This window comes from Lithohypha guttulata (assembly GCF_036872675.1).
Source record: "Lithohypha guttulata strain CCFEE 5908 chromosome Unknown scaffold_1, whole genome shotgun sequence".
NCBI classification, from domain to species: Eukaryota; Fungi; Ascomycota; class Eurotiomycetes; order Chaetothyriales; family Trichomeriaceae; genus Lithohypha; species Lithohypha guttulata.
In genome coordinates, this window is record NW_027042750.1 from 5,384,690 (window position 1) to 5,405,471 (window position 20,782).

The 20,782-nt window shown below is 49.6% G+C and overlaps 6 protein-coding genes across 6 annotated transcripts; 3 read left to right on the forward strand and 3 right to left on the reverse strand.

Moving 5' to 3' along the window:
• Positions 1 to 339: 339 nt before the first annotated feature.
• FAS1_2 (beta subunit of fatty acid synthetase) lies at positions 340 to 6,594 on the forward strand (the record flags this gene model as incomplete). Its single annotated transcript, XM_064896351.1, has 1 exon — positions 340 to 6,594. One exon carries the CDS (start codon positions 340 to 342, stop codon positions 6,592 to 6,594), a length of 6,255 nt encoding a protein of 2,084 aa, XP_064759038.1.
• Positions 6,595 to 7,289: 695 nt separating this feature from the next.
• LTR64_001977 (uncharacterized protein) lies at positions 7,290 to 9,687 on the forward strand (the record flags this gene model as incomplete). The annotated part of the gene is made up of 2 exons (XM_064896352.1): positions 7,290 to 7,332; positions 7,382 to 9,687. The coding sequence occupies 2 exons, from the start codon at positions 7,290 to 7,292 to the stop codon at positions 9,685 to 9,687; spliced, it is 2,349 nt and encodes a 782-aa protein (XP_064759039.1).
• Positions 9,688 to 10,504: 817 nt separating this feature from the next.
• HGH1 lies at positions 10,505 to 11,719 on the reverse strand (the record flags this gene model as incomplete). Its single annotated transcript, XM_064896353.1, has 1 exon — positions 10,505 to 11,719. One exon carries the CDS (start codon positions 11,717 to 11,719, stop codon positions 10,505 to 10,507), a length of 1,215 nt encoding a protein of 404 aa, XP_064759040.1.
• Positions 11,720 to 12,216: 497 nt separating this feature from the next.
• LTR64_001979 (uncharacterized protein) lies at positions 12,217 to 14,052 on the reverse strand (the record flags this gene model as incomplete). The annotated part of the gene is made up of 1 exon (XM_064896354.1): positions 12,217 to 14,052. One exon carries the CDS (start codon positions 14,050 to 14,052, stop codon positions 12,217 to 12,219), a length of 1,836 nt encoding a protein of 611 aa, XP_064759041.1.
• A 2,014-nt stretch (positions 14,053 to 16,066) lies between these two features.
• LTR64_001980 (uncharacterized protein) lies at positions 16,067 to 16,687 on the forward strand (the record flags this gene model as incomplete). Its single annotated transcript, XM_064896355.1, has 1 exon — positions 16,067 to 16,687. One exon carries the CDS (start codon positions 16,067 to 16,069, stop codon positions 16,685 to 16,687), a length of 621 nt encoding a protein of 206 aa, XP_064759042.1.
• Positions 16,688 to 17,589: 902 nt separating this feature from the next.
• Positions 17,590 to 20,727, reverse strand: ATH1 (alpha,alpha-trehalase ath1; the record flags this gene model as incomplete). Its single annotated transcript, XM_064896356.1, has 2 exons — positions 17,590 to 18,068; positions 18,216 to 20,727. The coding sequence occupies 2 exons, from the start codon at positions 20,725 to 20,727 to the stop codon at positions 17,590 to 17,592; spliced, it is 2,991 nt and encodes a 996-aa protein (XP_064759043.1).
• Positions 20,728 to 20,782: the final 55 nt, after the last annotated feature.

The window sequence follows — 20,782 nt, forward strand, 5'->3', positions numbered from 1 at the left end:
ACAGGAACAGACCCGATAGTATGAATTTCTTGTAATCGTAACTTCTTGTGTTGATAGACCCTCTTGACTGCACCTGCTTCAGCACTTCACTATCATTGTCTAATTCTTTTCACCTTCACAACCACTATACAAGACTTCTGCTGCTTGTGGTGTACCTCGCTCCGCACACTGTGCCGTTCCATCACCCAATTCTATAGCGCGATACCCGAGTACCCGTCGCCGTCAATCGTTAAGTGGCATTAGCTTGCTCACGGACACGATCATATCACCACACAATTACACAACCCTCTCTTTTTGCAACCACTTACACTTTTCTGACGGTCTGCACATCTCGCCAGCATGTATTCAGGCGGTGCTACCGGCACTCATACTCCACGATCGTCTCAGAACCTGCGTCCTCTCATCCTCACACACGGCAGCCTCGAATATGCTTTCCTCATTCCAACTGGTCTACACTACCAAGCTACACAACTGAAAGATGCATTCAAAACGTCTCTGCCAGAACCAACGGATGAGCTAGCACAAGATGACGAGCCATCATCAGCTGCAGAATTGGTGGCTAGATATATCGGTTTCATAGCACAAGAGGTGGAAGATGACGAAGAGAGCGGCTCCTTCGTTGAGGTCCTCAAGGTCGTACTTAACGAGTTCGAGCGGTCTTTCATGCACGCCAACGATGTGCATGCTCTGGCTGCAACCCTACCAGGAATCACTGCAAAGAAGCTGCTAGTAGTTCAATGCTACTACAACGGTCGAGCTGCTGCCTCGCGCCCAATCAAGCCACATGATTCGGCCTTGCTGCGAGCAGCCGACGATGAAGATGCTAGCATATACACTGTCTTTGGTGGACAGGGCAACATTGAAGAATATTTCGACGAGCTGAGAGAAGTCTACACCACATACCAGTCTTTCGTCCATGACTTGGTCACATCCTCGGCCGAGCTCTTGCAGTCTCTTGCAAGGAGCCCAGACGCCGATAAGTTCTACAGCAAAGGCATTGATATTATGAACTGGCTTGAGAATAAGGACAGCCAACCTGACACCGACTATCTGGTATCTGCACCCGTCTCTTTCCCGCTCATAGGCCTTGTTCAGCTTGCTCACTTCCAAGTAACCTGCAAAGCTCTCGGCAAAACTCCTGGAGACCTCAATGAGCGCTTCAGCGGCACGACTGGTCATTCCCAAGGAGTTATCACTGCAACTGCGATTGCTACAGCCACTTCTTGGGAGAGCTTCGCCAGAGCTGCCAACGATGCTATTACCTTGTTGTTCTGGATCGGTATGCGCAGCCAGCAGGCTTACCCACGTACCAGCTTAGCTCCTTCTATCCTTCAAGATGCGACCGAAGCTGGCGAAGGCACTCCCACCCCCATGTTGTCCATTCGTGATCTTTCTAGAAAGCAAGTTCAGGAACACATTGACGCTACTAACCAGCACCTGCCTGCTGATCGACATGTTGCTATCTCTCTGGTCAACAGTGCTCGAAACTTCGTTGTCACCGGTCCTCCAATCTCTCTCCACGGACTCAACCTGCGTCTGCGAAAGGTCAAAGCCCCTACCGGCTTGGACCAGACTCGAATTCCTCACACCGAACGAAAAGTTCGATTTGTCCACCGTTTCCTACCTATCACTGCTCCTTTTCACAGTCATCTCCTCGTTGACGCCTACGACAGGATCATGCAAGATGTGAAGGACATTAAGATCGCAGCTCAAAGTCTGTCCATACCTGTCTATGACACAAATACTGGTGAAGACCTGAGACAATCTGACAATGACAATGTCGTGAGTGATCTTGTCCGTATGATCACCCGGGATCCTGTCAACTGGGAAGTCGCTACTGTCTTTCCTGGTGCAACACACATTCTGGACTTTGGTCCAGGTGGCATCTCTGGTCTTGGTGTGTTGACCAAGCGCAACAAGGACGGCACCGGTGTCCATGTCATCCTTGCTGGTACAATGGATGGCACGAACAACGAGGTCGGCTACAAGCCAGAGATTTTTGACCGAGATGAGGAGCATGCTGTCAAATATGCTGTCAACTGGGTCAAGGAGCATGGTCCGAAACTCATCAAAACCTCGGCTGGTCAGACTTTTGTCGACACAAAGATGTCTCGTCTGCTCGGTGTTCCTCCTCTCATGGTTGCCGGTATGACTCCCTGCACAGTACCATGGGACTTTGTAGCGGCAACCATGAACGCTGGTTATCAAATCGAACTTGCTGGTGGTGGCTACTACAACCCGAAGACAATGACTGCTGCGCTGAACAAGATTGAGAAGGCCATACCACCGGGTCGAGGTATCACTGTTAACTTGATCTATGTCAACCCGCGTGCAATGGCCTGGCAAATTCCTCTCCTGGCTCAACTTCGAGCAGATGGTGTACCAATTGAAGGCTTGACCATTGGAGCAGGTGTACCTTCTATCGAAGTCGCGCAGGAGTACATCGACACGCTTGGCATCAAGCATATCCAGTTCAAGCCGGGTTCCATGGAGGCTATTCAGGCCGTCATCAACATTGCCAAGGCAAATCCGACTTTCCCTGTTGTTCTACAGTGGACCGGTGGTCGTGGTGGTGGCCACCACTCTTTCGAAGATTTCCATCAGCCAATGCTCTCTATGTATGGTCGCATCCGAAAGCAGAACAACATCATCCTCGTCGCTGGCTCCGGTTTCGGAGGCTCTGATGATACCTACCCCTACCTCACTGGACAATGGGCTCGCAAGTTTGGCTACCCGCCAATGCCGTTCGACGGCTGTCTCTTTGGCAGCAGAGTCATGACTGCCAAGGAAGCTCATACATCAATGAATGCAAAGAAGGCGATTGCTGAGGCTGAAGGCGTTGACGACTCGGAGTGGGAGAAGTCCTACAAAGGTCCTGTTGGTGGTGTCATGACCGTTCGATCCGAGATGGGTGAGCCTATTCACAAACTCGCAACTCGTGGTGTCAAGTTTTGGGCCGAGATGGACAGCACAATTTTCAGCCTGGACAAGAAGAAGCGAGTAGCTGAGCTCAAGAAGAGGCGGGAGTATATCATCAAGAAACTCAACGACGATTTCCAGAAAGTTTGGTTTGGCCGCAACTCCAGAGGCGAGTCCGTTGACCTTGAAGACATGACATATGCAGAGGTCGTTCGAAGAATGGTCGACCTCATGTATGTCAAGCACCAATCCAGATGGATCGAAACATCCCTACGAAACTTGACTGTTGACTTCATGCGTCGTGTTGAAGAACGTTTTACCACTGGGGCTGGCAAGCCTTCTTTGGTGCAAAGCTATGCGGAGCTTGACACTCCCTACCCAACTATCGACAAGTTCTTGGACGCATATCCTGAAGCCAAAAACCAGCTCATCAATGCTCAAGATGTACAGCACTTCCTGCTTTTGTGCCAAAGACGTGGACAGAAGCCAGTACCTTTCGTTCCGTCGCTAGATGACAACTTCGAGTTCTGGTTCAAGAAGGACTCCTTGTGGCAATCAGAGGATCTCGATGCTGTCGTTGATCAGGATGTTGGTCGAACCTGTATCCTGCAGGGCCCCATGGCTGTCAAATATTCCACGAAGATAGATGAGCCCATCAAGGACATTCTTGATGGTATTCACAATGATCACATCAAGATGTTGACAGCTGATCTGTATGGCGGCAAAGACTCAAACATTCCATCCGTCGAATACTTCGGTGGCCGTCTCATCACTCCTGCTGAAAGTGTCGAAGAGCTTGATTCTGTCTCTGTCAACCATGACGGATCACGGTCCACATACAAACTCCAAGGCACCACTTTACCGGATGCCGATGCTTGGCTACAGTTGCTTGCTGGCAGAAATTACTCTTGGAGACATGCCATGTTCACCACTGATATCTATGTACAAGGTGCTCGATATATGAACAATCCTCTCCGACGCATCCTTGCTCCGGTTCGAGGCATGTGTGTTGAGATAGCTCACCCCAAAACCCCAGCTAAGACTGCTATTACTGTCAGAGAACTCAGTCAATCAGGCAAGCTCTACAAGTCTCTCGATATCGGCATTAATGGACCGGAAATTACCATGAACATGTGGGAGGAGAGGAGCGCTGAAGGTGGTGCTGTACCACTCGTGTTCAGGTTCATCTACCAACCTGAGACTGGTTATGCTCCAATTCATGAAGTGATGGACGGTCGAAATGATCGTATCAAGGAGTTCTATTACAGAATCTGGTTTGGTAGCAAGGACGTGCCATTCGACACTCCCTTGACCGACAACTTCGATGGTGGCAAGGCTACAGTCACGAGTAAAGATATCGCCGACTTCGTTCATGCTGTTGGAAACACTGGCGAGGCATTTGTCGAGCGAGCTGGACGTGAACAGTACGCACCGATGGATTTTGCTATTGTCCTTGGCTGGAAAGCGATCACTAAGCCTATCTTTCCTCGTCCCATCGATGGTGATCTACTAAAGCTAGTGCATCTTTCCAATGGATTCCGTATGCTACCTGGTGCTGCACCACTTAAAGTTGGTGACGAGGTACACACCACTGCTCGCATCAATGCTATCATCAACCAAGACTCGGGCAAGATGGTCGAGGTATGCGGCACTATTACCAAGCAGGGCCAGCCCATCATGGAGGTTACAAGTCAATTCTTGTACCGAGGTAACTATACTGACTACGAGAACACCTTCCAAAGAAAAGAGGAAACACCGATGCAGGTCACTCTTGCTACCTCGAAGGACGTTGCTGTTCTCAAGAGCAAGGAGTGGTTCCACACCGAAGAACCCGACGTCGACCTTCTGGGACAGACCTTGACATTCCGATTGTCAAGTCTGATTCGTTTCAAGAACAAGACAGTCTACAGCAATGTTCAGACTCGAGGTGAAGTCCTACTCGAACTTCCTTCCAAGGAGGTCATAGAGGTAGCTGCTGTAGAGTACGATGCTGGTGAGTCACACGGCAACCCAGTCATCGACTATCTGCAGCGACACGGGTCATCCATCGAGCAACCTGTCAACTTTGAGCATGCTATTCCACTTAGTGGAAAGACACCACTGACCTTGAGAGCACCTGCATCCAACGAGACATATGGTCGTGTTTCAGGTGATTACAACCCAATTCATGTATCTCGTATTTTTGCACAATATGCCAATCTCCCAGGCACCATCACACACGGCATGTACACTAGTGCCGCAGTCCGAAGTCTGGTAGAAACCTGGGCGGCTGAGAACAACATCGGACGTGTTCGAAGCTACCACGTCAACCTTGTCGGCATGGTTCTACCGAACGACGATCTTGAAGTCAAACTTGAGCATACGGGTATGGTAGGCGGTCGAAAAACCATGAAGATCGAGACGACTAACAAAGAGACGGGTGACAAGGTTCTCGTCGCGGATGCTGAGGTTGAGCAGCCAGTGTCATCCTATGTCTTCACAGGCCAGGGTTCTCAAGAACAAGGCATGGGTATGGACCTGTACAAGAGCAGTGCTGTGGCCAAGGAAGTGTGGGATCGAGCTGATCGACACTTCTTGGACAACTATGGCCTCTCAATCATCGAGATAGTCCGCAATAACCCCAAGGAGCTCACAATTCACTTCGGTGGCCCTCGAGGCAAGGCTATTCGACAAAATTACATGGCCATGACTTTCGAGACGGTGAACGCGGACGGCAGCATCAAATCGGAGAAGATCTTCAAGGAGATTACTGAAGCCACAACATCGTACACATACCGCTCTCCAACAGGTCTGCTGTCTGCTACTCAATTTACTCAGCCAGCTCTGACACTCATGGAGAAAGCCGCATTTGAGGACATGCGAGCCAAGGGACTTGTTCAACGAGACAGTAGCTTTGCAGGTCACTCTCTAGGCGAATACTCTGCCCTGGCATCCATTGCCGAGGTAATGCCAATTGAGTCACTGGTGTCGGTTGTCTTCTATCGAGGTCTTACTATGCAGGTCGCAGTCGAGCGTGACGAACAAGGACGATCAAACTATTCCATGTGTGCTGTCAACCCCAGCAGAATATCAAAGACGTTCAACGAACAGGCTCTGCAATATGTGGTCGAGAACATTCAAGAGTCTACCGGCTGGCTTGTGGAAATTGTCAACTACAACGTCGCCAACATGCAGTACGTATGTGCAGGTGATCTTCGAGCACTGGATACCATGACCAATGTTCTCAACGTCCTTAAGATGCAGAAGATCGACATACAAGCTTTGATGCAGACCATGTCCCTCGAAGATGTAAAGGAGCACTTGACGGAGATCATCACCGAGTGCAAGAAGAAGACAGAAGCCAAGCCTCAGCCTATTGAGCTTGAGCGAGGATTTGCAGTCATTCCTCTCAAAGGGATTGACGTGCCATTCCATTCGACCTTCTTGCGGTCTGGTGTCAAGCCATTCCGATCGTTCTTGCTCAAGAAGATCAACAAGACGTCGATTGATCCTGCTAAGCTGGTTGGTAAATACATTCCTAACGTTACTGCTAAACCATTTGAAATTTCCAAGGAGTATTTTGAGGAGGTTTACAAGCTTACCAATTCGCCAAGATTGGCCAAGGTGTTGGAGGATTGGGACAAATATGAGAGTGCAGCAGATCCGAGCACAAGACGGCTGTCTACAATCGCATAGGTGGATGTAATATGAAGTGCAGGGCAAGAAGCATGGTATAAAATTGGCGTTTTGTTTCCAAGGCGGTGATCAGCGATACGTATTTCTATAGATTGCATACAGTACTCATGGTACCTTCATTGTAGTTTGACGTTGTTCTGCATCTGGCTAGTCTGTAGAACAGGAACACATCAAGAATTGTCCAGTGATTTGCTTGTAGCTGCTTGGCAAGGCAGATCGGGAGGCGTAGCCCAAACGCGCCCAAGAATGCCTCAGCTTCGGTGAAGTCTTCCGAAGAACTTGAAGCAGGTGAACACGAACGAAGGTCAAGCTTGAACTCGGGGTGGAGACACTTGCGACTCTCGTTCTGGTCGCGCCTTCCACCTTGTTATCAGCTGAAATCGACCAGTCACTCGTTGGTCTTTCCGCACTCACGAACGGGCGATTGTTGCCTGCAAGCTCGCCCAAGCCTGGGCCATGGAGACTTGCCTTGTTTACAATGACCGGGCGAACACTCGTTGCAGAGATGCACTCAAGTGTTGCAAGCCTGAACAGCTTGTACTTACGTGACTTTCACTTACATGAATCTATATACCATTTGATGCTCAACTAATACCACACTCACCCATTCCTGCCTCCTCGGTTTTGTGCTGCGCTTCATACTGATGTACAGCACGTTATTTATGCTACCCAAATGACAGGCTGACACAACGAACATGGCAGCACGCATTGGTGAAGTAGCTGGCTACGTCCACGAAGGTATAACGAGCACCCAGCCTGATTGACAAGCACGCTAATTAGGTCACAGTGGTACGAGCATTCGACAAAGCTGGCGACCTTGTGCGACGAATTGGAGACAGAAGAGGCGGCCAAGATGACTCGGAAGTTGTACAAGACCTCTACAAATCACTAGCTCTGGGATCTACGATTGTTCAAGGTTATTTTGATGCAGATTCCAGGCGGCTGGGAGCCGCGTACACGGCTGGCGATCTCGAGGCACAAATTCAGTTAAGAGATGTGCTGTTAGGCCTGAAAACACTGATGAACGATCTTTCTGATGTCCTGCTCGACGACAAAGAGATCGACTTTAGGCAAATGCAAGACGCTTCCGACGATTGTCGAGTCAACGCAGGTGTGTGTCTAGGACAACTATCGCAGAGATTGGCGGCTCCAACGCAGAGCCACCTCCAGCAATCCCCTCGCTTTCTCAGCAGTACGACCTCTACGGGTAGCCCGAGCCTGCAATATTCGAGCAGCCAAAGTAGACACTCTTCCACAGTAGGTGCGATACCGAGAACACCAGATCCCTACCACCAGCAAAGGACACCAGCTGCACAATTGTACTTGAAGAGACCTGATTCACAGGATAACTACTACATACAACATCACAGGCAACGAAGCAGCAGAGGTAGCAGTAGTCAGCATGGCTCCTACAGTGACTGGTCCAGTGAAAGCCAACTTGCAATTGAAAGGGATGTTGACAAATTGAGCCTCAGAAGACCATCTTCTCATACACTCGCTCCGGAAGATGGAGCCTTACTTTCATCCACTCTGTCTGTCTGTGATCAGCCTGGCCAGCAAGATCTTACCAGAGACTCGTACACGCCGTTCGGCGCTCAGAGCTCTGCTAGGCAGACTGAGAACAATTTACGGCATGGAAGGGCAAGATACGATCCAGACGACTATTCACCACAACCTATCGACCAGCATGATCCATTCTACATGAGCCGAGAGTCCATTACCTCGTTCGCAAATCGAGCCTACGATGTGAGCGGTAGTACTTACGAGCAAAGGAACGCCGACTTCGATCGATCTGCGCAGCCGGAGCCGCTCCGTCTGCCTGATCGACCAGCAAGGCAGTTCAGTAATGGGCCTCAAAGTCCACCTCCTCGAAGACCGATTCCTTCTGTTCCTCAGGGTCAATCCAGTGGCTACGCGACGCTTAAACAACCATCCGAGACACCTGTGGGACAACCGCCTCGCGCTGGTGGCCAGGAAGTACCAATCCCACCACGTAGCGACCCGAGACCTAGTCCTTCTGCAGCTGTGCTGCAACAACGTCCTGAAACCCTCCCACGACCAGCACCGCCATTTCAGCCGTCGCATACTATTCAAAGAGCTATGGAGCGGAACGCACGGAGACAGCATGCCATTGATCAATCTCCATCACAAGATTCACAAACATCATCCAGATACCAAAATTCACGATCGCCGTCCTATAGCAGGCCAACGACAGACACAAACTCTAATGCCTCGCAGTCACTTTCACACATTGCAGCCCACCGTCAACCCTCTATCCAACAGATTACTACACCACCTCAAGTTGAATTATCATCACAATTCTTGTCCCAAATATCACGCACCTACCAACAGACAAGTAGCAAGTTGCCATCGGTATCGAGCGTGCCCATTCCTCAGCATCTGCCTTTGACACTACCTGACGAAAAGAACACATCACCTTATTGCAAAGGAGCCTTCCGCCTCTTTTTAGGCCTTTCCAAGAAGACATTCATTCAAGCACAGCGACCAGTCGGCATGGCTTCCTTTGCTCCTTACTGGCGATGCGAGAAGTGCCTCTTCGAGGGTCCGATGGCCACAGCAACTGGTGCACCGGACAAGAAAGGACGACCAGGCAAGCCAGAAAAAGTTTTCGACCCTACAATCCGTGAATGTGGCCCAATCAGCACAGCTGTTGTGGGTCCTGATGGTCAAGGTGAAGGTGCAAGTGGGATCAGATTCAAATGGGCATTTCTGGCCAAGTGCCACGTCCCGCAGAAATCATCACCAGATAATATGGGTAGGCCTGATGGGTCATTCGGCAGTTATGGTTGTTTGTTTTGTACTGCGGAAGGCACAGCTCGTGGATGGAATCCCGGGATGGGTATGAATGATGCGGCAAGTACACTCTCTGGAAAGTCGGCGCGTAGTGCAAGTATGAGCAATGTCGGAAGCACACCTGTTTTTGGCAATCTGCAGCTATTGATGGACCACCTACAGATGCATAGGAGAAAGGAGAATTGGCCATGTCCAGAGATGAGAGGACGCATGAAGTGCGTTGTTGGCAGGGTCGCCGATAGGGGTGAGGACTGGGAGGTCAATTTCTTGCCGTTGTAGGAAGACGAGCTAGTAACTGTACCCAGACTCATACTGAATGAAGCCCTGGCAACCTTCAAAATACCAGAGTCCGTTGTCGCTAAGAGCCAGAAAACATCGTCGAACGGCAAGGTGGACAATAGCAAGGCTCGTGAATGGAACCACGGACAGATTGGCCTTTCGAGTGCCATGCGCTGGTTACGAAGGGGAGGTCAGTCTTTCACGATAAAGGAAGAAGGACTGCCAGGATAGAGGACATATCTAACAATACTCTCGAACCACATACGATATCTCCAGACTACGGTCTCATACGATAAGTGGTGGCCAAGACCTAGATATCGAGGTTGTATCCTCGGTGGCTTGACGAGGCGAACCATATCTATTCCGTAACTGAGCCCCTGTGACTGAACCACCGTAACTTTCTCAATTGCAAAAAGCTGGTCGAGCTGCAACTCTGAGGGCTAGTGTAGCAGTATCTTGCTTGTAAGTTAATGTTTAGCCGGGTTGAGGTAGGAAGCGTGCCTTTGCTCGGTTAGAGCGCATTCAATTCGAGGAGGCCGGTTCATACAGTCTCCTACAATTGATCTGAAGCTGTGCATGGTGCTGAATCGAAGATCTCGTTCGCAGTGATGTACTGGTTGATAGTGCCTGCTCTTTGTCGTTAGGCAATATACTCATTGTGGATAGTCGCGTTTCATAGGCACCAGGACCACTTCGATGAGAGGCAGCGATGGATCCCAGCTGGTTGTTGAATCGGTCTGCAGATCGAGTCGTTGCTAGGTAAGCCGCCTTGAAATTGGCTTATATGGTTCTTAGTGTTCATACTCAATCGTCGCTTTCAGAAGACCTCCTCGATCTTGTAATCATCATCCTCTTTGGCCTTGATACTATTATGCTTCTGTTCTTCCTCTCCTCCCTCGTCTCTCATCAACACGTTAACTAGCCTCACACAACCTTCCTGGATTCCCTCGGCTTCTCTCTTTAGGTGCAATTCTCGAACGATCGGATACACCTTGACCTTCCGCATCACATCCCGGCCATTTTTCTCTGTGCCTAACAGCAGTAGCGTTTCCAAGTGTGTTGCGACAATCTCATCGTCACCTTCACGTTCCTTATCCGGCGGCAGAAGCTGCAACTCGACCAACATCCCGTCACTGTCTTCTGCATCGAACTCTTCATTCCCAGCCAGGGGCAGCAAAAGGTACGGAAGCAATCCCACCCCACCTTCACTCTCATTACCAAGCAAGTAATCGTGCTTCGACACCTCAAACGCACAATTCTTGATCGTACTCGCAATTCCCTTCCTTCTAATTAAACTCCCATGCTCCGTAAACACAACCAATTTCGTAATCGGCACAACACCATCGTACTCCTGCCTCTCGAGCAAATACCTCCTTCCGTCCTCAAATTTACTCAAGTCCGCAAACACGTACGCCAAATAGTCGTAGTTCGCATTTGGATTCAGACTATTATTTGCCCCCTTGACAAAGACATCCATCAACTGGTCCAAAACACGCTTGCTCGTACTTATCTGCACGCTGACCGGCTCATCCGTCTTCGTCGCCTCAACTTCACCCCTCTCATTCGTCTTTAACTTCACCCGCACCTTCGTCCGCGGCGGCACCCCCCTCTCAGCCTTCAACAACCTCCTCGCCAACTCATCGTCCTTCACTAAATTCGCCAGTAACGCACAGCACAGATCCGCATTTGCACTCCCATCCCCCTGCCCTTTCTCCGCCGGTGCTCCAACATCATCAACAATCTTCCTCACCACCTCCCCCACAAACCCCTCATCCCGACTAAGACACTCCAGCACTTCCGCGTCTCCACACCCCGTCAGATTTATCATGATGGTCAGTGCATCCTGGGAGATTTGTGCGTAGTCCCTGATCAAGAGTTTGAGGTCGCGGAGGGGTTCTAGGTCGTTGTGTTTGAAGAGTGTGATTTGAGAGGGGGAGGAGGAGTAGGTGACGAGGTGGTTGGTTGCGACTTGGCGGATTTGGGTGTTGCCGTGGTGGAGGAAGGAGATTAGATCTTCGAGGTCGGTGGGCATGGTTATTGTTGGGGGGTGGTCAAAGACTGGTCTCGTGGATATCGACCGGTTGGCTGACTGGCTGGCTGACTCAGTCAACGGGAAGAAATTATCGAAAAGGCTGTGAACTAAATGCCTGACTCAAACTTGTCCAGACTAGTCGTAGATTCGCGACACTACTAGAAGATTATTGTTCAGGTAATCCTTTGGACGAATCGTGTATTCGATCTCCGATACGCCGCTCTTGTATCAATTTTACAAATTTTGTGGAATAGATTTTCGATAGACTCAATGTTGTCTGGAGTTCACTTGGAGCCTACTGGAGTCTGCTGGAGGTTAAAACGGGGTTCCTCAGAACCCTTCAAAAACACAACTGGATACGTCATTTTTCTGGAAGCAAGAACTTCAGGCTGTAAGGCGTTCACGCACATTTTCGACCTCAAATGGTGTCAGATAGATGCATATATCGACTTTTACTCCTATATACAAGATATAAACAGTACTGTGGTCTATCTGACTTACGCTCTTGAAGCCTCATCTACCGCTTTTGCGAGAACATCCCTTGTTGTATTTACGATGACCTCGAAAGCTCTAGTTACTGCCTCCTGACTTGCGTTTGCATTCCCACACACCACACGAATGAAAGTCTTATCATGCGTTGAGGAAGACGTAAGGAAGAGCTGTCCTTGGTCGTTGATGACTTCTACAACTTGTTTCGAGAAAGCGTTTGCAAGGTCTTCGATTGACTGAGTGGGTTGGGCCTGTTTCTTCTTCTTCTTCGATTCCAAGTCCTCTGAATCATCCTGCTGCTCAATCGTGCCGAATGGTGTGCCATTGATTGTTTTCTTCGTCTCGACACTCTCTTCTTCATCTTGTACTTGTGCTGGAGATAACTCTTTTGGAATTGCTCCTGGCCTAATGCGGAAGCAGGTCAATCCAAAAGCAGGCTCGACCACGAGCTCAAACAATTGCTTGCCATCAGCAGAGTCGGTAACAAGCTTCTCGAAATGCTGGCCTACTCTCACGGTTCGTCGAATGTGAGCTCGCAGACCCTCGATGCCATAAGTTCGGACGACGAACCAGATCTTCAAAGCTCGGAATCTTCTACCTAGAGGGATTTGCCAATCTCTGTAGTCGGTGACCAGACCTGAATCGGTATGTTTGTTTTGCAGATAAGCCGGTGTTATGCTCAATGCACTTGTGAGATCTTTTCGATTACGGATGAAGAGGAGTGAGGCATCAAATGCAGTGAGAAGCCACTTGTGCATGTTGGTGTTCCAGGAGTCAACGTGCTTCAGCACGTCTGAGGCAGCAGGTAATAACCCATTAGGTGATTCCAGTGGAGGTTCGGCGGTATCGATCTTTTGAGACAAGTCGTGGTCATTCATTGGGAGTCCTTCCGGTTTTCTTATGTTTCCATTCGTCGCCGGAGCTGAGGTGTTGGCGTATTCAGGACAGACTAAAGCTGTGCCGGCGTATGCTGCGTCTATATGAATCCAAATATCAGGATATTTTTGCAGAATGGGGGCGAGAAGATGTACTGGATCTTGAGCACATGTCGATGTTGTACCATACGACAATGTAATGTAGTATGGCTCAAGTCCGTCCTCGAGGCACTTCTTTATGGTAGCTTCGAGGGCACCCGGTTGTACTGCAAGATCCTCCCCCCACTTGGTCCCGACAGTCTTGTGGAAGGTCCCTGCTATTATTGCACCCTTTGCAGTTGATGAATGTGCTTGATCCGAACTCAATGCAACAAGCTTCGGCCTCGTGTTCGCGATCCATTTCTCGCGTTCAGGGCTTGGGTCCTTCAAATCTTTTGCATCAGCTCTTCGGTTCAGGTATCTTTCGCGAGCAGCGACCATAACAGTCACGATTGCTTCCGAAGCTGAACCCTGAATGACACCTCCACCTCCACCAGGACTGTCACTTCTGAAATCTTTTGGAAGGTGCAATGCGTCCGCTAACCAGTCTAGCACGATTGTTTCAAGCTCGGTACAGGCTGGGCTACACAACCAGTTGAAAGCTGGAGCAGTGAAAGCACTGCTATACATCTCTCCGAGTATGCTAGGGTAAGTAGCACATGCTGGAAAGAAGGCCATGAAGTTTGGCGATTGCCAATGTGTCAGTCCGGGTATTATGGATTTGGCGATATCTGGCTGTATCTGATCCCATGTTTGAGGGTGTTGAGGGGCAGTGGAAGGCAGTTGTGGTCGAAGATAGCCTGGTTTGATTGACGGCAGAACTGAAAGGTTACCTGAAGCGACATTCTGATTGTAGCTGATGATTTCCTCAACCACGGCATGAGCAGCTTTTCGAAACTCGTCCGCATTCATGCCGCCAAGCTGGGACATTGTCTTAGCGGATGATAGACTACTTGTGGCCTTGCTCCGAATGGTCGTCTTGCCTGCAAAGGTGCTGAGATGGATGAGACAAGGCTGTGGCCTGAAAGTATGCCGCATCAATCTCATTCAATGTAAACACTGTATCTGACCAGATTCGCCTCCAGCATTGTCGAGCACAAGGTGAGGATGCTACCAAGCTGCAAGAAAATACTACAAGAAATGAGACATCTGGAGATGCAAGACCATTGGGTGGAACGGACATTTTCCGCTTGAATGACACGCGCCCTACGCACGTCCATGTAGGCAGGTCGAGCGAGGACAGCACGTCTTTGCTGACAAACGTTGCATGCTGCGAATACATTATGGCATATGACAGCGTGGAGACGCCATCAAGATATGATCAGTCAGTAGCGGCATCTCTTTGAGAGGTCTGCTGCATTGGCTGCCATGGCTGCCATGGCTTCCATACGGTTCGAAGCAATACTTAGGGAAAGGACGATGGATGTACCAAGTGTGGTAACTGGACGAACGCGACTTCCGCTCCGACTAATCACAAGTGTGTCGCTCTCGCGGCCGTCTACGAGCAAGCTGAAACTAATGGGTAGTCGAGCTCTCCCTTGTGCCCACCTGGAATCTTCATTCCATGTCAACTATCCGGCTTTATGGAATTTCCAGATGCATATCGATTAATCGCCTCTTTGATCTGTAACACTCGTCGTGCGAGTAATGGAAAACTATTGATGGAAGGGCGCCCAGCCGCTGGAGTCAACACAAGTGTAGATGGCTGGAGAAGGTCACCGCCTTGTTGTTTACTGTCGCTGTCACTTACCCCCTCACACACACACACAGACTCGAAAACATCATATCACAAATCGTCGAGAGAGTGGCCCAAATTCGGGAAGTTCCCACGCTCGGGTTAACCAGAGATGGCTCAACGGTTTTGGTTGTCCCCTCCCCCTTGACTAAAAACTTTGCAAACATCTTCTTGGTCGCCGAGCGTGTGGTTGAAAAGTTAGTCGACGAAACGGTAGGCTCCTTCGCATCGACGTTCGCGCCTGTACGCAGGCCGGTATACCGGGACCTCTTTCTGGGCAAGAAGTACGCACAATGAATAACGTGTCATGGAAAATTGTCGCCAGGAGGGCAGAAGGCTAAGACTGTGGTGAGAGAATCCTGTAAACGTGCCCGTCGACTCGACTACCTTTTTTTGTTTTGTTTTTGGGGGGTTTCCCGCTCGGTAGAGAATGATTTCTACAGTCGAGCAGACGCTTTGGTTTGTTGATTTACATATCATTCGTCTTGACACACTGGTGATGATGGATGGTAAGTGAGTACCTTAAGGCTTGGTACTGATTGTCCTACCTATTGCTACGCTTGCACGTCACGTTGAAATCCGTCTCAATGAAGCAGCTTCGGCGTCGAGAGCTGGGCTGATACTGCTTGCTTCTTAACAGTGTGTTCGTAGGTAAGTGACAGGACCAATTTGGTTCACTTTCACCAATGTCAGAGGTAGTGGCTGGGAGGATACAAAACAACTTGCAAGTGTTGATAGTTCGAATTCAAAACCTCACCGTTTAGTGGTATGGCTCGACGCATCGACTTGGCCAGGAGCAAGACGAGGTAGATCAAGCATCGGTATCGCGTACAAGGATCCCAATGACGCAGGAAGCTGGATCAAGATAGCGTACAGATTACCTCATGTCAAAACTAGTCACGAAGCAGAGTTTCTAGCTTTCAGAACCGCCCTTGATCATATCATCTCGCGATATGCATTATTAAATAAAACCTCAGAAGCGAATCATGCCATCACGATCGATCATCTAACGATCTACACGGGCTGCAGAGACACACTCGATCTGATGCAAGACTTTCACAGACAGACAACATCGAAACAGTTCAACTTCGGTCCGCGAATCGAACTCGCAAACCTTAAAGCACTCGTCGAGAGATTGGTCGGTAATCAAGTCAGTTTTGGAGGCCTGCTGGGCACCAAGAGGTGAAGTTGAAGGCAACAAGATATCAGATGGGCCTGCAAACACGGCTTGGCAATCTGGTTCGAACGCCGAGACACCTGCACTTTGATCCCATCGGACCTTTCGGCAAGGATAGAGTTGCACTTGATGCGAACGCTAAAGACGAGTGTGTGAAACGCGAAAAATCTTTGGCAGCAGAAGCACAACTGCGGCCGCTGGTTGGCGCCGCAGGTCAGTCAGACAAGCTCAAGCACAAGACAACGGAGGTAGGCGACAAAGAATCTATCGCAAAGCCATCAAGCGAGAATACCCACATCGAAACGAACATCAACTCTGGTTCTTGCAATACACGGCCTGATGATCGAAGATCCGACAACCCTGACATCAACAACTCGGCTCCGAACAATCTAGGCTCTGACAGACCAGACCACAAAGAATCAGATTCCGAAAGTGAGCCAAATGTCGCTGGAGGTGGCTCTTCTACAGCACAGAAGACACCACGTAAGACCACAACCCGAGGAACAGGAGGTAGAGGCGGCAGGGGAGGTCGAGGTGGTGGAGGTAGTGGACGTGGTGAAGGAGGAGGAGGACCTGGTGGTGGTGACGGTGCCCAACATCGTCGAGCAAGTTCAAACAAAGGTCCGTGGAAAGCGCAAGCGACAGACATCTGAGCAAAAACTCAACGAAAATGGCACAATCCTCACCACCACCACGCCAGAACGTTCAAGGAAAAAGACGAGACACTCTAGCGCACAGAGACAGCAACCTGTCATCCTACACAATATTCACTTGAGAAGATCCTGTTTCCGAACCGGGAGTACCCAGGATCGGTAATGGACACCTTAGCGATTGTACGATCGCATCCATTTCCAAATCCGCCCATACGTTACCTTCCAGAGCCTAAAATCGAGCCTCAGCCAAAACAACCATCGTGGAAACTGTGCCTTTTCAGCTCGTGGGTTTTATTCGGGAGACTGAGTGAAGTCTCGGGGTGGAGTGAACGCCAAATGGGCCTGTGAGGGCATGAGGCCTGTTTTATTTTGGTGAGTACGTAGTCAGGTATACGTATTGAATGCAATTGGTTACGGAAGCGGCAGATGCTCAGTCGTGTAGGGATGTGGGCAGATAATTGTCTGTAAGGACAGAAGTCAAGAGCGACGACCACCGACTGGCAATAGCACTGGGAATAAGGCAATGGAGCTGGACCTACGACTACAAAGACTGTAATCGTTGACTTCGGCCCAGAAGCGACCAAAGGCACCCACCAGCCTGCAGAAAAGGGAACGATAGTGGCTCACCGTTCGATGGTCGGCAGCACAGACAGTGCCGTCGATCTTACTATCGTTCAGCAGCGTTATCGGTGGCTCAGGGACAGATAGACTGTTTTGTGCAACCGCGTTCAATTCCTGTTGGCTACAAGATGAGATGTCATGGCTTGAGGGACCCGGGCTAGAAATTCGTTTTATGGACCTGCAAGCTTTGAACCTCCATTATTCAGCCTACAATGCTGATATCTGGTCATCAAACCTTACAAGAAGACCAAATCTTTGGAATTAAGCTATTTCGTAAAGCATCAAGTATCCAAATCATCGACAATCACCTTGAACTCGGCAAGCGTCGCACCCTCCCCACTCATATTCTGAGCTGTGTAACTACTATTGTACAGACTTCCCCACATCTGCAACGTAATGTACCTGCTCGTCCATAATTCACCACTGAACAACAAGTCTCCAGTAGTGAATATTTGCGTGCCGTTGAGCCAAAGCTCACTGGTGTTCTGTCCAATTGGAGCGATGACAGCGACATTCTGAGGCTCAAATGGCTCGGATATTTGTACAGTGGCTCCTTGGACGATGTTTTGTGCGGTCGCAATGCCAAAATCTGAGCTCATTGAGGAATCGTTATGGAACCACAACGTGTAGTTGTATGCAGGGGCGTCACCCCATTCGAAGCCGAAGCCGAGCACGCGGTGACCTGTCTCGAGTTCGATCGTCAATTGTGCCGTCTCATTTGCGTGGGCTGGTTGCCATTTTGTCGAGGATGCACCATCAACTGCACTAATGTTAAGTTGTCCTGGGATAGTGGGATCAACTGAGAATACGGGTTGACATTGTAGAATGTTGTTGGCAACAGATCTTACATTACCAATCTGACGGTTTGGCACGGTGATTGTGCCGTTTGGAGAGAGACTATACATACTCTGCTCGCCGTTGACAGGACCGAGGGCGACCGGGATCGGCGCGGACTCAAAGGTCGAGTTTGGCACAGCACCCGACGCAAGTGGTCCTGAAAAAGTGCGCGATAGTGTTGTATGAGTCTGGTTAGAATATGCTGATATTGGCCATCCTTGCCAGTAAAAGGTGCGATATGTGATCTGGGGTATTTGGGGAGGAAGGTTTGGATCAATGTGAAGTACCCAATCCGGCACGAAACGGAAACCAAGATAACCAAAGAGGACAACCTGATCGGCGCCACCGTGGCCCGTGAGGAATGGATATGCTGGATGGAAGTTACCGTTTTCCTCATAGTTGTCGATGAGCTGCTCACTGAACTGGAACCATGGAGCACGGACATAGGGGAAAGTAGAATACTGCTGATAGGTATAAGCTGAGCATCCAGATGGAGATGCTTCATTGGCCACAATCGCAAACACTGAGTATGTCATAGCAGGTCCATCTTGGGATTGCTTATTGGCATACCAGTTCAGGTCGTCCAGAGAGTCTTCTGTATCGTAGTCCTGACCGTCATAGCTAAGCGGGTATGTGACAAGCACTACGTCCGCTTGCTTGACATTTATACTGGCATTCATACCAGTGAACTCAAGGATGATGTTCGCATTTGGGTTCTTCGAAATAATTACGTTTTCTGCTTGATCATACCAAGTGGTGTTCACGGTCTGATTGAAGTACTCCCGGAAGGCATTGACGTTGTCTAGCGTGTCGCCGATCAGCGGCATTGTGAAACCTCCATTGTCGATATGGTTGGCAAACTCATCAGGATCGGTCATGTTTCTCAGCATCCATTGAGTTCCATTTCGTTCGAGAAGCTCTGATAATGTGATAGCGATAGAGTCGTAGACAGGTAACAACTCAGTCTCGAAGAACTCCGTGTCTCCTGATGCGAGCCAATAATTGATGAAGCTAAGACCAATATCACCGTTTAGGTGATACTCGTAGTCCCAACATGGACCTGTGGCCGTGCAATTGCCTGTTCTACCTGATGTCCAAGGAAAGATCGCGCCTTCTGGTGAGAAAGACGTGTTATTCTTTGAGGATTGATAGTTCGTCTGAAGGTTTTCCTGTGCCTGTGGATATCGCTCCACTCGATAGTTCAGTATACCTCGAGCTGCGTATGGGAATGTCGCTGCGAGACCGGGTTGCATCCACACTTCAGCATCCCAAAAGATTTGCCCTGCATAGGAATCCGAGCCCATCCCTCCAACAGATATACTGTGACTATTGATTGTGGCGTTTCCGACGCGGTCTTGCGCACTCTCAGAGATAGTCTGCTGAAGAAGTTGGAAGGGATTGACCACAGCCATAATTTGAGCTTCGACAACGAAAGCGTCTTCAGGCAAAGATCCGTTCTCGGGAAAAGCAAAGTTGTCCACAGACGTAGAAGGAAACAAGGTTTCCCATTCCGACATATGTGATTCCAAGGCAGCACTGTACCCTATGTCAACAGCGGCTCGTGCTGCATCCTGAGCTGTTCGGCGCGGATTTGCAAAGGCGTCAGTGGATGCAATTCCAACGTATTTGGTTGCTGTAATCGTTTCTCCTGCTCGAATGTGAACTTCTTGGGCAGCGGCGATCGAAGATATATTTCTGCCGATATATGATGCATTGTATCCTGCGTCTGACGCACTGACAAGCGCGACAGGTGTGCCCCCTTGTACCGCCATATTCGTGAAAACGTAAGCAGTAACATCGGGAACACCATAAGGAGACACGGCGGAAAACAGAAAATCACCATCGTGTCCTTTCTCAACAGGGTTTGTTCGCAGAGCGCAGTCGCCGTCCAGTACATTCACAAGATTGATGGTGGAATCTGAGCGCGCAGTAACGTTCATGGTAACATACGCTTGATTTACGTCGACCTTGTGCAGGAACATTTGATACGACACATGGAAAGCATTGCCAGGAGATGGCGACCATGTATACGCCCAGTTCATGACACTGTGCTTCATGTCAATGTAAGAAGAGAAGTTACTTATCTGACCAGCATTCGTGCTTGCGTGCAGTACAGCGTCGCCAGCCTCGACAACGATACCTGCCCAATGTGGTAAGCCACTGATAGCAGTGTCCCATCCATATTGATAAAGCCAAGGAAAATTCGAACCATTCGTGGTAGGCTGACTATCCCAAAACCCTCCCACCGTAGCGAATGTCTGCCGCCGGTCGAAGAGTGGCCAGCCATTAAGCACGTCTCCATTGACAGGCTGATCGTATTCAAAGAATGGGCCAAGCGCCGCAAGATTTATCCCTATGTAGCCATTGCCGAGCGATATACGCGACTGGTAGTGACCTTGGTCTAACGTGGTTGTTGTTAAAGTCCATGCGTCGTTGTTCCAAGTGACATTAGGGAACCGCGTCTCATAAATCGAAGCGGATTGCGGACTGTTTTGGCGACTTGCGATCGGCGAAGCTGTTGTGATATTGGCCAGTAGTGCGGGTAATGCCAGAAAGGCGCCAGTTAGAGTTGAGCTGTGCATAGTACCTGCAGCATTGCTTATCCAAGTATAACAACTGGAGGCAGCTTGATAGACA